We start from the raw sequence: 15,272 nt of genomic DNA on the forward strand, positions 1-15,272 counted from the left end.
TAATTTTTATGGATTTTTTTTATAAAGTAAACATAAAAAAAATTATAAGGAATGAAATTACTTAGCCTTACACCTCACACTTAATTTACACATTGTCCTCAATGTGCCGTGAACAATAGTGAAATAAATATAAGGTATAAACTATGTATATTATTTACCACATGCTAGTCAATACAAACTAACCAACACAATTGTCTAACAAGCACCTCACACTTAAACTTTGGATAATCCTTTCAATAAAAGCTAAATCTTTTGTGTTTCATTCATTGGTCAAGTATGAAATGACTATCCAAACTCTCATTGCCATAATTTATTAACATGGAAACACAAACACAACTAATCATGCTTAGAAAAATGAGAGTGAAGGATAAGAAAACGCAAACTCTTTGAAGATCTCATATAGCTCCATAGTGCCAATTGTGGATGGTGAAAACCCACAAAGCTCGTTGGTCCTTGCAATCCCTTAGCTCCATCTTATTATGCTAACCCTTGGAGTCCGCCAAGACGGGTTTAAGTTTAAGGACATTAACAAGGTCCATAATGCTTGCTCAAATGGTGAGAGGGTCCTCGAAGTACTTCACCTCCGCATAAGTATCTTTTGGTGCACCCTCTAGGTAAGGCTTTACTCGATGACCATTAACCTTAAAGGTAGATCCATCTCTTAAGTTCTTCAATGTGACCGCCCCATGACTAAATACTTCAACAAGCTCAAATGACCCAATCCACCTTGATCTTAGCTTGCCGGGAAACAACTTTAATTTGGAGTTGAAAAGAAGTACAAGTTTCCCAATCTCCAAGTGCTTGGTTTTGATCCTTTGGTCGTGGTATGCCTTAGTTTTCTCTTTATAAATCTTTGCATTCTCATAGGCATCCATCCGAAGCTCCTCTAGCTCACAAAGCTCTAACTTCCGCTCCTCACCACACTTTTCTATGTCAAAATTGAGGGTCTTCAATGCCCAATAAGCCTTATGCTCCAACTCAACCGGTAAATGACAAGCCTTTCCATAAACAAGGCGATATGGAGACATTCCGATAGGTGTTTTGAATGCGGTACGGTAAGCCCATAGAGCATCATCAAGCTTCATTGCCCAATCTTTTCTAGTTGTAGACACCACCTTTTCAAGGATGCTCTTTATCTCCCGGTTAGATATTTCAACTTGGCCATTTGTTTGGGGGTGGTATGGTGTCGAGACTTTGTGCTTAACCCCATACTTCTTCAATAAGGCCGCAAATGACTTGTTCATAAAATGGGAGCCTCCATCACTAATTATTGCTCTAGGTGTGCCAAATCTTGTGCAGATGTGCTCTTTAAGGAACTTGAGCACGACCTTGTGGTCATTTACCTTGGTGGCCACGGCCTCAACCCATTTGCTTACATAATCAACTCCCACAAGGATATAGAGATAGCCATAGGAACTTGGGAAGGGTCCCATAAAGTCTATGCCCCATACATCAAATATCTCCACTTCAAGCATATAGTTCAAAGACATTTGGTCTCTTGAGGAAATATTGCCTACCCTTTGACAACGATCACAAGAGCTCACATAAGAATGTGCATCTTTAAATAATGACGGCCACCAAAACCTAGAATTAAGTACTTTTTGGGCCGTTTTCTTTCCTCCATGGTGACCGCCACAAGCTTGATCGTGGCAAAAAGATAAGACACTTTGTATTTCTTCCTCCGGAATGCATCTCCTCACCAATTGATCCTTGCATTGCTTGAATAAGTATGGATCATCCCAAAAGTAGTGTCTTGCTTCTCTAATGAGTCTCCTTCTTGAATGGAAATCAAATGTCTTAGGAAAGCATTTCCCCCCACTTGCCAAGAAGTTAACCAAATGTGAAAACCATGGTAGCTTCTTCTCAACAATGGAAAACAACCTCTCATCCGGAAATGATTCATCCAAAGGCACCCCATTATCTTCACTTTGATGAGTAAGTCGAGAGAGATGATCCGCTACCAAGTTAACCTTGCCGGGCTTGTCGACAATTTCAATGTCAAACTCTTGAAGAAGTAAAATCCACCTCAAAAGTCTTGGCTTGGCATCACTCTTAGACAATAAATATTTGAGTGCGGAATGATCCGTGTGGATAATGACTTTAGACCCCAAGAGATAGCTTCGGAACTTTTCTAAGGCAAATACCACCGCCAATAACTCTTTCTCGGTGGTAGTATAGTTTACTTGGGCATCATTCAAGGTCTTGCTTGCATAGTAGATGGCATGTAAGAGTTTCTCCTTGCGTTGTCCCAACACTGCTCCCAAGGCATAATCACTTGCATCACACATAATTTCAAATGGAAGAGTCCAATCCGGTGAGCAAATAATAGGAGCATTGGTAAGCAACTCCTTTATCCTCTCAAATGCCTTCAAACATGCTTCATCAAATATAAATTGAGTCTCCTTGGCCAATAGATCACAAAGAGGCTTCACTATCTTGGAGAAATCTTTTATAAACCTTCGGTAAAAACCGGCATGCCCAAGAAAGCTTCTTACACCTTTTACATTCACGGGAGGGGGCAACTTCTCAATGATTTCAACCTTTGTTTTATCTACTTCAATCCCCTTCGATGATATTTTGTGGCCAAGAACAATCCCTTCTTGCACCATGAGCTGACATTTCTCCCAATTAAGCACTAGATTCGTCTCTTCACACCTCTTAAGGACAAGGGAGAGATGATCAAGACATTTTTCAAATGAGTTCCCATACACAGAAAAGTCATCCATGAAGACTTCTACAAACTCAAGCAACTCGGCAAGAATGGCCATGACAAACCGTTGGAAGGTGGCGGGTGCATTACATAATCCGAAAGGCATTCTTCGGTAAGCAAAAGTTCCATATGGGCATGTGAAAGTTGTCTTCTCTTGATCTTCGGGGGCAATTGGGACTTGATTATATCCACTATAGCCATTAAGGAAACAATAGAATGCTTGTCCCGCAAGCCTTTCCAACATTTGATCAATGAAAGGGAGTGGAAAGTGATCCTTCCTTGTTGCAGCATTCAACTTGCGGTAGTCGACACAAACCCTCCATGTGTTTGCAATTCTTTGTGGAACCATCTCACCCTTGTCATTCTTCACTACCGTCATCCTCCTTTCTTAGGCACCACTTGTATTGGAGACACCCATTTGGAAACGGAGATAGAATAGATGATTCCATTATCAAGGAGCTTAATAATCTCATTCTTCACCACCTCTAACATGTTGGGGTTCAATCTTCTTTGAGCTTCCCTTCTTGGTTTTGCTTCATCCTCCATGTAAATATGGTGCATGCAAAGAGTGGGACTCAACCCCTTTATGTCACTAATCTTCCATCCAAAAGCACCCTTATGCCTCCGAAGAACATCAAGAAGTAAAGTCTCTTGTTCATGTGACAAGCTTGAAGAGATAATGAGGGGCAAGGTGCGGGAATCATCAATATAAACATACTTCAAATGTGCGGGAATAGGCTTCAATTCAATAGGGGCCGAACTCAAAACCGAAGGATTAACATTCATTGAGAGATAATTGATAGTGGCATGCACCTCACAAGTCTCATCTCTTGAATAGTAACCATCCTCTTTTGTGGGCAAAGGCAAAGCAAGATAAGTGTCAAGGTGATCCCCGGCTTCCAAAGTTTCATCCTCACAAAAATCCAACCCAAAGTGTGCTAGTGCCGACTCAAATGCATCATTTGTTGAAGTTTCATGAAAAGTGTGCTCCACCAAGTCATCAATCTTGTCTTCCACTTCAATAGAGTAAACTTTTTGCAACCTCATGGGCTTCTTTAATTCATCAAAGATCTTGAACCCAATTGTGGTGTCATACACGGTCATGGTGAGCAAACCCAATTTCACATCAATCTTTGTCCCCGCTGTGGCCATAAAAGCTCTACCAAAGATAATAGGGAGATCATCTTGGTAAACATCCTCCATGTCAAGAATAACGAAATCGGCCGGTATGACCAACTCGTCAACTTGCACTAACACATCTTCCACAACTCCTCTTGGATACCTCACACTTCTATCGGCTAGTTGGAGAGAAATTTGTATAGGCTTGATGTCGCTCAACCCAAGATCTTTGTAGACACCATATGTCATCAAATTTATGCTAACCCCCAAATCCATGAGTGCCTTCTCAAATGGTCTCTCACCAATCTTGCAAGGAATAGTAAAAGAACCCGGATCTTTGAGCTTGGGCGGTAACCTCCTTTGAAGCACGGCACTAATTCTCTCATTCAAACACACATTGTCATCATTCTTCAATGTACTCTTATACCGCTTGTGAGCAATGTTTTTAAAAACTCGCCTCAAGGCTCGCCTGAGGCTTAAAAAGCTCAACACTTAGTCGAAAACGCCTCGCCTTTCTAAAAAAGGTGTACAGGCGCAAAAAGCGTTCCACTAAGGCACAAAAAACGCAAAAAACGCGCACCAATGCGCAAAAAACAGGAGAGGAGCCGCATCACAGAACCCAAAGAGATCAAAACTTCATCAATTCAATAAACTAAGAACACAAACACGTAGATCACGAAGTGGAGATGAGAATCTTTACCATGAACAACCCAATCGGTGGTCAGAGACGTCGGAAAACGCTGCAAATTCGCCGGAAGAAAATCCAGAATAGTCGGTGCTTCCCCTCTTCGATTCTCCCTTCTCCGGCGGCGGTAGGTCGAGGCATGACATGGGGAGGACGACAGAGAGGACGAGGTCACAACGGACTGGTGCGCTGGCCGGAGACGGCCTGACGGCGGCGGAATCATGTCGGGAAGTCGCGCGGTCGTTGGGTTGCAGAGGAATAAGGTCGGGACTCGGGAGCTCAATCTGTTTTTGGGATAAAATGAAGCTTCTTGTTTTTCTTTCCAATATTAATCATAGCCAATTTACTGATCCAATGGCTAGGATTTAATTGATCAATTTCTACGGCTAAGATCGCACCGTAACTAATTCCCATTTTCCAAATACATTCCTTATATTTCCAAACTTTATTATATTAACTCTGGAACCTAGAAAATTCTCTGAAATTTTCTACGTTCTCGTCGTAACGTATACTTTAATATCATGCTCTTCGATCAACAGATTCACTTAATCGAAACTCACAAATAATATTTTCGAGCATTTACTGAATTAATCACCGAGATTATAAAATAATCACCATACGATCTCAACTTAGCTCGTCAATAATTTCGGGGCTTACAGTAGATCAAGTTATGCTGGTAAACTTTTTGAATTGTATGGTTCTAGACTTTTGCTACTTTACTTAATATATGTATGCATGACAATTGTTGTGTTTTATAAGCTATTCTTCAAGTAATATGTATAAGAATAATAGTTACACTTAAATAAGTTTATTTATTATTTTTATGTTGCAAGGCTTACGCATTTTACGCTTTACGCCTTAAGACTCTATACTCTCGGAAAAACGCCTTGAGGTACGCCTTAGCGTTTTAAAACACTGCTTGTGAGTGCACAAGTCCTTGAGAAATTTAGCATAAGTAGGAATGGTCTTGATTGCATCAAGAAGAGGAATATTGACCTCTACCTTCTTGAACACATCAAAACACTCCATGGACTTCTTCTCTTTCTTACTTAAAGCCTTCTCTTGGTATACCGCTTGTGGAAAGGGAAGTGGCGCTTCTTCTTGCATTTCTTCCACACTAGACTTAGATCCACTTGCTCCCATATTGTCATTCTTGGTGTTAGGCTTGCCTTGGCTCTTCAAATACTCCTCACTATACCCCAAGATCACTCCATCATGTCCCAAAGTATCCTCCATGCCTTTGTTCTTCTTTTGAAATCCGGGAGGCACTCTTGACACTTTAGGATTCAACAAAGGTTCCGTTGGTGCATCCACCTCCTTATCATCATCATTAGGAGCAACCTTATTGTCATATACCTTCCCCCTTCTCAAAGTTCTTATGGCCTTGGCTTGGTTGATTCGTGGATTCTTCTCGGTCATGGAAGGCAATTCTCCTTGCTTCCTTTCTCTCATCTCATTAGCCAATTGCCCCATTTGCGCTTCAAGCTTATGCAATCCTTGAGTAGTGGAGGCCACATCATTTCGAACACTTTGAATAAGCTCATTTTGATTTGCCAAAACCTTGGCAAGCATCTCTTCAAGGCTTGATTTAGGAGCATCCACTTGAGGAGGATGTGGCACTTGAGTATTAGGAGCTTGAAAAGGAGGTCTTGCTTGATAAGGTGGCTTAGGATAAGTATTGCCACCATAACCTCCATTAGTCGCACCTTTGTTTCCTTGAAAGCTTTGGCTCCCACTAGCACCTCCATAGTTGCCACTCCCTTGATTGTTGCAATTCATACCTTGGTTCCCACCCCATGAGAAATTAGGGTGGTTTCTCCATCCGGGATTGTAAGTGTTGGAATAAGGGTCATTCTTCAGTCTTGAATATGCCATTTGCTTACATTCTTCAATGATCTCGGGAAAAAAATCTCCATGAGGGCAAGATAGAGTGTCATGATTCACTCCTTCACAAATTAAACACACTTGTGGCCCTTGAACCTCATTAACCTTCTCACGGCCTCCTTGCTTTTCTTGCTTCAAAAGCATATCAAACTTCTTATTAAGACTTTCTTCTAACCTCTTAAACTCTTGATGCACATCCAAGCTTGATGCCTTGACTTCATATATGCCACCGGTTTTCGGTTGAGTTGCTTCCCTTAGAGATAAATGTGAAGAAGAAGGCTTGCGAACTTGCGGGTTATTATCCCACAATTGAGACCGCTCCGCAAGCTTCTCTAATACTCGATGGGCTTCATCCGCCACTAAGTCCATGAAATCACCATTGCTTGCATTATCAACCTTCTTTCGAGTCTCCGATGTCAAGCTTTGATAAAATAGGCTCATAAGCATATCTTGAGATTGGCCATGATTAGGGCAACCAAGCTCAAGATCCTTGAATCTCTCCCACGTCTCATGAAAGAGCTCATCTTGCTCCTCCTTAAAGGTCATCAACTCGGTTCTTCTTGCATTAGCCTTTTGAGGAGGGAAGTACTTCATAATAAACTTCTTTTGCATATCTTCCCATGAACCAATACTATTGGATGGGAGCTTGTTCAACCACATCTTCGCCTTTTCTTTCAAGGAGCAAGGAAACAACCGGAGCTTGAGCGCTTCTTCCGTCATGCCATTGAGTTTGATATTTGCGCATGCATCCTCAAACTCACTTAAGTGGTGATAAGGATCATTGTTCGGTAACCCATAGAATGTTGGCAAGGTTTGAAGAAAACTAGGCTTGATCTCAAAAGATGATGCACATGGAGGAAGAACTATGCATCTTGAGTGTGTAGAAATTGTAGGCAAGGCACAATCTCGGATAGGTCTTTGCTCTCTCAACTCATCCCTTGGTTCACCATCCGCCATGACTATCTTGTATATTCTTGGACCAAGATTAGGATTCAATTTCCGTGCCTCTTTGTCAAGATTGAACAACCTCTCAAAGGTGGCTAGGTCATTAACCACTAGTTCCGGACTTTCCACATTCTCACTTGAATCACTTGAATCTTCCCCAAACAAACTAGTAGATGCAGAAGCCTTGAACTTTTGTCAAATCCCAATGGGAGTCTCTTGATCGGTGGGCTCTAGAATCGTTTGTAAACCTTTTTCACTCTTAGGAGATAAGGACATGAACACCTAAGGAACAAATTAAAGATCAAGTAAGTAAATAGCAATCAAACAACATGCAAAATATATACAAGAAATTAAAATTGCAACAATAATTATTTAGATTTTTTTTTTAAAGAATTTACCATGGTACTTGTAAAAAATTTCTAGAAAATTAGAAACCAATCAAAACTTGTAGTGAGAAAAACAAAAAGGATAAGGATTTTCCAAGTTGGCGTAATTCCAACTCAAGTGTAACGAAATTGGCGTAATTCCAATCCAAGTTTGGCGTAGGTCCAAACAAAGTGCGTTTTGGCGTAGTTCCAAAATAGTTTGGCGTAGTTCCAAACAATGCACTAATTAGCTTAACATTCTTCTTTTCGGTAACTCTTTTCGAATTATGACCAGGTAAGCGTAGGCGCGGCTTTGGTAGGTGAGACCACTTAGTACACGGCACAACGTCCGGGATAAAATCCCTATCCACTTACCTAGACATCATAATCCTACTAAGGTGCGCCTATTTGGAAGAGCGATAAACAAATACGTTACAAAAAAAAAATCCAAATCCGATTCACTTAGTAAAATAGAAGAGGAATTCCATCATTGGGTGTTGTTTACCACTCAACTTTTCGATGAAGAGTGATTAAACTCGACGGTACAAGGATAAAGCCCCTAATCCAATTTACTTTGAAATTTACAAGTTCCAATCAACCTCTAATTCTAAAGAAAGTGAGTACCTTATATTTAAATTTACAAATTTTAACCAACTAGAATGTGAGCTTGCACAAGTAATAAGTAAATAATAATTAGGCAAGATTACTTTTCCATTTTAAACATGCATGCAATTTATTTTCTTCTTACCACAACTACCATTCCACTTATCAAAAGTACTTGTGCCAACTTCAAAAGTAAGGTAGATATTTACAAAAATTAAACATAAAAAAAAAGTAAACTAGAAAAAAAAATGGGTTCTCTAGTCCCTTAGAAACCTAATAGGAATTAAGTTTTACCTCAATCCCCGGTAACGGCGCCAAAAACTTGTTGGTTGAATCACTTAAGTATTATTATGTGTATTTATGGGTGAAACTACCTACTCCCAAGTATAGGAGGTCAAGTTTTAGTAAGGGAAAGTGTAGAGTATCGTACCCAAGGGATTGGGGGAAACTCAACTCTAACTAGATTTTCGCAAGAAAAACTAGAAAAACATGCATTCTAACTTTTTACAAGTTCACAACCTTAGCCTTTTGGAAGCTAAGAATCATGGAGATGGTATTAACAAGTGGTAGTGAATCGACTTGGTTGATTTTAGAATTAAGCTAAGTAAACTAATTCTTGCACTAAAACAACAAAGAAAGGTAAATGTAGAGATAGAATCAAAAGAGGAGTAGAGACTTAGGCATTGCACCTAGCCTTACTCATGCACAAATGTAACTCAAGATTAATGCATAACATGTTTGACAAACTTCCCCCTAGTGCTTTGGTGAAGCTACCAAGAAACCAACTAATCATGCAATTTAACAAAGTCTTTTGGAGCCAAATTAAATCACAAAACCTTAGTCCCAATTATATTACCTTATAATACAAGTGGGCTATGTACCACAAGCATAACACCCCCTTAGAGTAATTACACTCATGGCACAAGCATTAAGTTCATGGTAAGAAATTCAAGCAACTTAATATTTCCCATAAGAAACACTAAGCCATCACCTAAAGGCTACCCATGCTCACGGATTCAAGAAGTTGTCAAGTTCAAGTTCTGATTCATTAATTATCTAAACATGTTTCTAGGTGACAAAACTAGTAACACATTTAGTAAACATTTTAAGTGTAGAAGCCCATAGATTCAACATGCATCAACATCAATTAAAAGTAAAATGAATTCATTAGCACATGAGTTTGGCTAGGGCTAGCCTAGCCTCAAATCCAACTACTCACAACCCATTAAATACAACAACCCTTGAAAATTAAATACATCAAAAGAGAAGTAGAGTAAAGAGAGAAGAGATTACCAAGGGTTTGGTATAAATGATACCAAACCGTACCTCTAAAGGTTTACTACCCACAAAGATGTAATAAGAAAGAAAATGATTCTAAGTATGGTATTAATGGGTTCTAACAAAAGAAGAACTCCATGAACACCATACTTTATCCACACAATCTAGAAACAAAGAACAAGGGTTGAGAAAGAGTATGAGTAGAGGATAAGAGAGTGAAGTGACCCAAATCTATGAAACAAGTTTGTGATTGATCAAGAGTGTAAATGATCTTTAGTTTTTGGTGAAAACTCAAGACACTTTACACTTTTTTTTGCACAACTTGATATCTATGACTTATGCTTAAGAAAACTATGTTAAAACTATGGAAAATATGAAGTTTTGATGGAGTTTTAGTGTGGTGAAGGAGAATGCACGAATTTGTGAAGAATGAGGGTATTTAAAGGCCTTAAGGTCACAAATGAATGGTGGAGATGTAAGGGGATGAATGGTTAGATATGGTAGACAAATGTAGAAGCACAAATTGTGGATCTTGTTCTTTAAATGGTCCCATTCATTTGTCTTCTTCTATTGTAAATTTAAATCCACAATTCATGAAGCACAAATTGAGGATCTTGTTCTTGAAATTGTCTCCTTCATTTGTCTTCTTCTATTTTGAATTTAAATTGTAAATTAAAATTTACAATTCATAATTCACCAATATGCTTCATTGACTTATTGACTTTAATCATCACCATTTCCGGCAACCACCTTCTCATCGCCGGAGTTTAACCGGCATTTTCCGGCGTTGACTTTTCTTTTCTTATGAAATCTCCACATTTGCTCTTTTTGGCTTGAAACTTTCACCCGAATCCATAATGTGCGCTAAATCCACTCTTCTTGACGTGTTTCCGATCATTTGCACATTTTCCTAGCATGAGTAGGAAACGTAAAAAGAAATAAATAAATATACAAAAATATAAAGCAAAAGAATAAGAATAAGGCAAACATTACTAGGTTAATATTAACCTAACAATTAATGTGCGCTAAATCCACTCTTCTTGACGTGTTTCCGATCATTTGCACATTTTCCTAGCATGAGTAGGAAACGTAAAAAGAAATAAATAAATATACAAAAATATAAAGCAAAAGAATAAGAATAAGGCAAACATTACTAGGTTAATATTAACCTAACAATTAGGCATGCAGCCACGCACACCATGATTCATGCATTTGGGTTAAACTAAAGAGATGGACCAGTAGCATTTAAAATTTGCTGATCAAGTTTCTTACTATAAATTATAGAACAAAATGGAAAAATAATAATAATAATGTTACATTGTAATAATTTTCCATGTCAGATTCTACAGCATATTCTCTTTAATCTCTTCTCTGCTGCTGCTTTGCTTAGATCTGAAATAATACACACCCTTTTACCAGTCTACCTCAACTCTCAAGTTACCCATCTCAAAAAAGAAGAGGGAAGCTTCATTCTCCTTCAAACAACACGTGTCCATCAATCACTGGCTCGCTTCGTTCACTCAGTTCAATTGGGTTACTGCATGATCCTCCTCCATATATAACACAACTAGTTCTGGGCACAGGGCACTGCAAAAAGATCTCTGCTTCACACTCCTCCTCTCTTTCGGCATTGACCCCATTACAAGGTGATCCCTAAATCCTTAATATCTCGAATCTCGTCCACTCTGAATCATAAAGTTTCAATCTTTTCTGTGTTTATCTTGTTGTGTTTGACATAAAGTTGGGTTCTTTGGTTTCAATACTTGATGGGTTTAAGTGTAATGCAGTGTCAAAACATTGTAATCTTAAGAGTGAAAACTTATTGGGTTTGGGTTTGTAATGCTTAAATTATTGGTTTTCATCATCTGGGTGATTGCTCATTTCATGTTTGCTGATATTAGGGGTGGGCATAAAAAACGGAAATTCCGATCCCGTCTCGATCCCGTCCCGAAATTCATAGGGACGGGACGGAGGTATAAAAATGGTCGTCCCGTCCCGATCCCGTCCCGCTTCATAATAGTGGGACGGGACGTGAGACGAATAATTTTTATTTTCTATCCCACTTCGTACCCGTCCCACCTTTAATGAAAACTTAAAAATTCTTATATATTTGTATCAAAATGAAACTAATTTATGTTCTTAATAACTCCAAAATTATATTAATTCAAATAATAATGGTAAATTATAATATTTTGAACATAATATGCATTTTTTTTGTTAAAATTTCATTATTGAATGTTATTTTGTTATGAAAAAAAATAAAAATATAGGTTTTTATTTAATTTAATAGGAATGTGGGATTTGTCCCGTCACGTCCCGATCTCGTCCCGTCCAAACCGGGATTAATCCCGAGTGAGATGCATCCTTAAAAACCCTCGTCTCGTCCCGATTCAAAAGAGTGGGACGGGACGTGGGATGAGCCCCGTCCCGTCCCATCCCGTCCCGTGCCCACCCCTAGCTGATATTGATGATTGCCTATTTTAGTATTCTAGAGTGGAATTCTAGCTTTGAATCCAAAGGGTCCATTTTGGACAAGCTTGCAAGTACTGATGCTAAAGTCTTTGATGCAAAGATCTGAACTTTAAGATGTGCCATCGTGTTAATTGTGAATTTGGTGTGCAGGAAAAGTAGCAAAGTGTAAATGGCTGGTCTGAAGCATGGAGTGATTGCCTTGTTTGATGTTGATGGGACTCTCACTGCCCCCAGGAAGGTATAGTATCTCTGGCTCCTTGTTTCCTTCGGATCTCTATTGTATTTCAATAGGATCTTACACAACAATTTACTAATCAATATGTACAAGATCGAAAAAAACATGCAATTGATTATTTATCTAATCCAATACATTTCATGGGAATGCTAGGATGTTACTCCGGAAATGTTAGGATTCATGCGTCAACTCAGGAAGGTACATAACTTATGCGTCTGGCAATTTACAACATATTCAGGGCTCTTTTTCTGTAAGGGATTGGGTGGTGAGTGTTTAAGTGGATGATCATGTCCTTGTTCGATTTTCAGGTTGTTGCAGTGGGAATTGTGGGAGGATCCGACCTTGTTAAGAACTTAAGATAACAGAGCAGCTTGGAAAGGCGAGTATATAATTCTTCATTTTTAATGTAACCAACAACTCCAGATGAAGTATGCTATAATCATGTGTAATGGAGCACTGATTTCAAACTTTATTAGGAGCCAACAATAAATATAAAATCCTTGCTGATTTTTAAAATTCTGATATTATTTTTTACTGGATCTCGACTGTCTAAAAGTCTCAATGGTTCCTGCATTCTGTCCCAAACCTAAAGATCCATGCAAAAATTATATCTTTGTTTGTTCCATCTAGAATTGGCTTAACAATTGTTGCTATGAGTCGGTGGTCTTTTCTATTTCTTGTTACTTTTAAACATCTTATGATATTAGATCTGAGGGATATTCGGACTATATAAGTATTTGTCTTTTCAGTCGCTTCAAAGATCAGTTTACTCTCTATTAACTCTACTTTCATCTTTGCAGTTCTTGATGACCACGATTATGTATTTTCTGAGAATGGTCTTCTGGCTCACAAAAATGGGAAGCTCATTGGCAAACAGGTATTTCAAAACTTGCTTGTGATAATAGAGATGAGTTGTTATATTCAAAGGCATCTGCTGTTTTAGTGATATTTAGATCGTTATTCATAAGCATCATAGTGCCAAAAAGATGGTTTGATTGTAAGTCATGATCCTTTGCTAGATAAATGTACGACTGAGACCGGAAGGAAAAAAAATCTACTGATCTTATACCCTATATATGAGCAAAGTATGTAATGTTGACACAATTACCCTTTTTTTCTGAAAGAACGACAAGAAGAATGTGGACATGCCTCAAGCAAAGATAAATATATTGATGTGCCAGTCTTATTATATGAATCCTCCTAGTTTATTTTATGAGGAGATATCGTGGCCAATTGAAGGTCAGGTAGTCTATTAGATTGAGGTAATCATATGCTGTAGCCTGTAGCCAGTAGTTTCTTTATGGCCCATCAATTGTTTTACTTTTCCAGATTCCGCTTTAATTTTGTTTTTATTTGTCTGAGATTCTTCATTTTCCCATACTGTAAAGCTTTTAACAAGATTTAGATGCTCACTATTGACTATTGGTCTATGATAGGATCCACAACAGTGCTTTATTCTTTTTCCATGTCCTGCATGTGTTGATAAATACCAGATTGATCCGTTTTGCGTTTTTCAATTGTAGAGCTTGAAGACACATCTTGGAGATGATAAGCTGAAGGTATATCCTCCATTGGTTGTATTGGACTATTGGCTTTTGGCCTTCTGTACTTACATGAGACCTAACGAAACCTGGGCCTTTGTTTTGAAATAGATTTGTTTACCCTTGTGCAGGAATTCATCAATTTTGCACTTCACTATATTGCTGATTTGGACATACCGATAAAGAGGTTAGTGGAGTAGGGAACCTTTGCTGATGTTTAACCTTTGTAGTGGTGAAACTTATACTCTCATTCTTAACTGAAACTGTAGGGGTACATTTATTGAGTTCCGAAGTGGGATGATCAATGTATCACCAATTGGGCGAAACTGTAGCCAAGAGGAAAGAGATGAATTTGAAAGATATGACAAGGTTAAATACTAATGTAACCAAATTATTAATCTGTTAGTTTGTTTAATCCGTTATGAATCATCACATATATTAATCACCATATGGATTTACAGATTCATAATATACGCCCAAAAATGGTTTCTATCCTTCGTGAGAAGTTTGCCCACTTTAACCTGACATTTTCCATTGGAGGACAGATAAGCTTTGATGTAAGTGACAGTTGATATTCTTAATATGTCATATGCTTCGATGAATCTTGGGATAAGTGTTAAGCTAATTGCTTGTTCATTTTTCCTCAGCAAGAGCCTTATAATGGCTTTGTAAAGAGTAACAGGTGGTATGGGTTTTTGTTGTAACTGAATTTGTATGGTTAACAATGATTCCTACAGGTTTTTCCTCAAGGTTGGGACAAGACATACTGCTTGAGATACCTAGAAGAATTTCAAGAAATCCATTTCTTTGGTGATAAAACTTACAAGGTCAGTCCTTACTTCTTATAATCTTACCCTCCACCACAGTTGCAGTTTCCATTTTGACAGCATGTTGGCTCCTCATGTTTTATTTACATATTAACCTTCATTTGTTTGGGCGCTAAGACTTGAGATTTAAATTTCTTCAGGGAGGAAATGACCACGAAATTTATGAATCCGAACGAACCGTGGGTCATACAGGTAAAGTCTACATCTCAAGTTCCGGCTACTTACAGCCGTCTCCTCATTGATTATACTATAATAGTAATGCTCTACCCTTTTGCAGTTACCAGACCTGAAGATACAGTCGAGCAGTGTGAAGCTCTCTTCTTCAGTTCCTGAAACCAATCTCAAATGAATCCCAGTTTTTTAACAATAAGCAAAATTTGTATGCCATATGTAACTCTATATATTACGAGACAATGTTGAGCAGAAGTTGGAAATTTGTAGTATTTAGACACAAGATGTTATGTCTGCACTGTATCTTGTACCATTTGTTTCTATATGTCAATCTAAAAAGCAATTTCCTTCCTCTTCTCTGCATCGACATTGCAGAGGCTTGTTGCCTAGTGCCCTACATGGCTACATAGAATTATTTTCACTCAATTGAGCGATTT

At 38.4% G+C, this 15,272-nt stretch overlaps 2 protein-coding genes across 2 annotated transcripts; one reads left to right on the forward strand and one right to left on the reverse strand.

Annotated features, from left to right (window-relative positions):
• Positions 1-5,372: 5,372 nt before the first annotated feature.
• Positions 5,373-7,010, reverse strand: LOC126803615 (uncharacterized). The gene has a single exon (XM_050531395.1). It carries the CDS (start codon positions 7,008-7,010, stop codon positions 5,373-5,375), a length of 1,638 nt encoding a protein of 545 aa, XP_050387352.1.
• A 5,201-nt stretch (positions 7,011-12,211) lies between these two features.
• On the forward strand, positions 12,212-15,196 carry LOC126801938 (phosphomannomutase). The gene is given in 12 exon segments (XM_050529437.1): positions 12,212-12,299; positions 12,450-12,494; positions 12,605-12,640; positions 12,643-12,679; positions 13,097-13,173; positions 13,820-13,855; positions 13,969-14,024; positions 14,107-14,206; positions 14,299-14,394; positions 14,575-14,664; positions 14,805-14,856; positions 14,942-15,196. Coding segments are annotated over 12 exon segments (750 nt in total). The 5' UTR covers positions 12,212-12,230; the 3' UTR covers positions 14,998-15,196.
• The last annotated feature ends 76 nt before the right edge of the window (positions 15,197-15,272 follow it).

The sequence above is a fragment of the Argentina anserina genome, chromosome 7 (genome assembly GCF_933775445.1).
Source record: "Argentina anserina chromosome 7, drPotAnse1.1, whole genome shotgun sequence".
Classification (NCBI taxonomy): domain Eukaryota; kingdom Viridiplantae; phylum Streptophyta; class Magnoliopsida; order Rosales; family Rosaceae; genus Argentina; species Argentina anserina.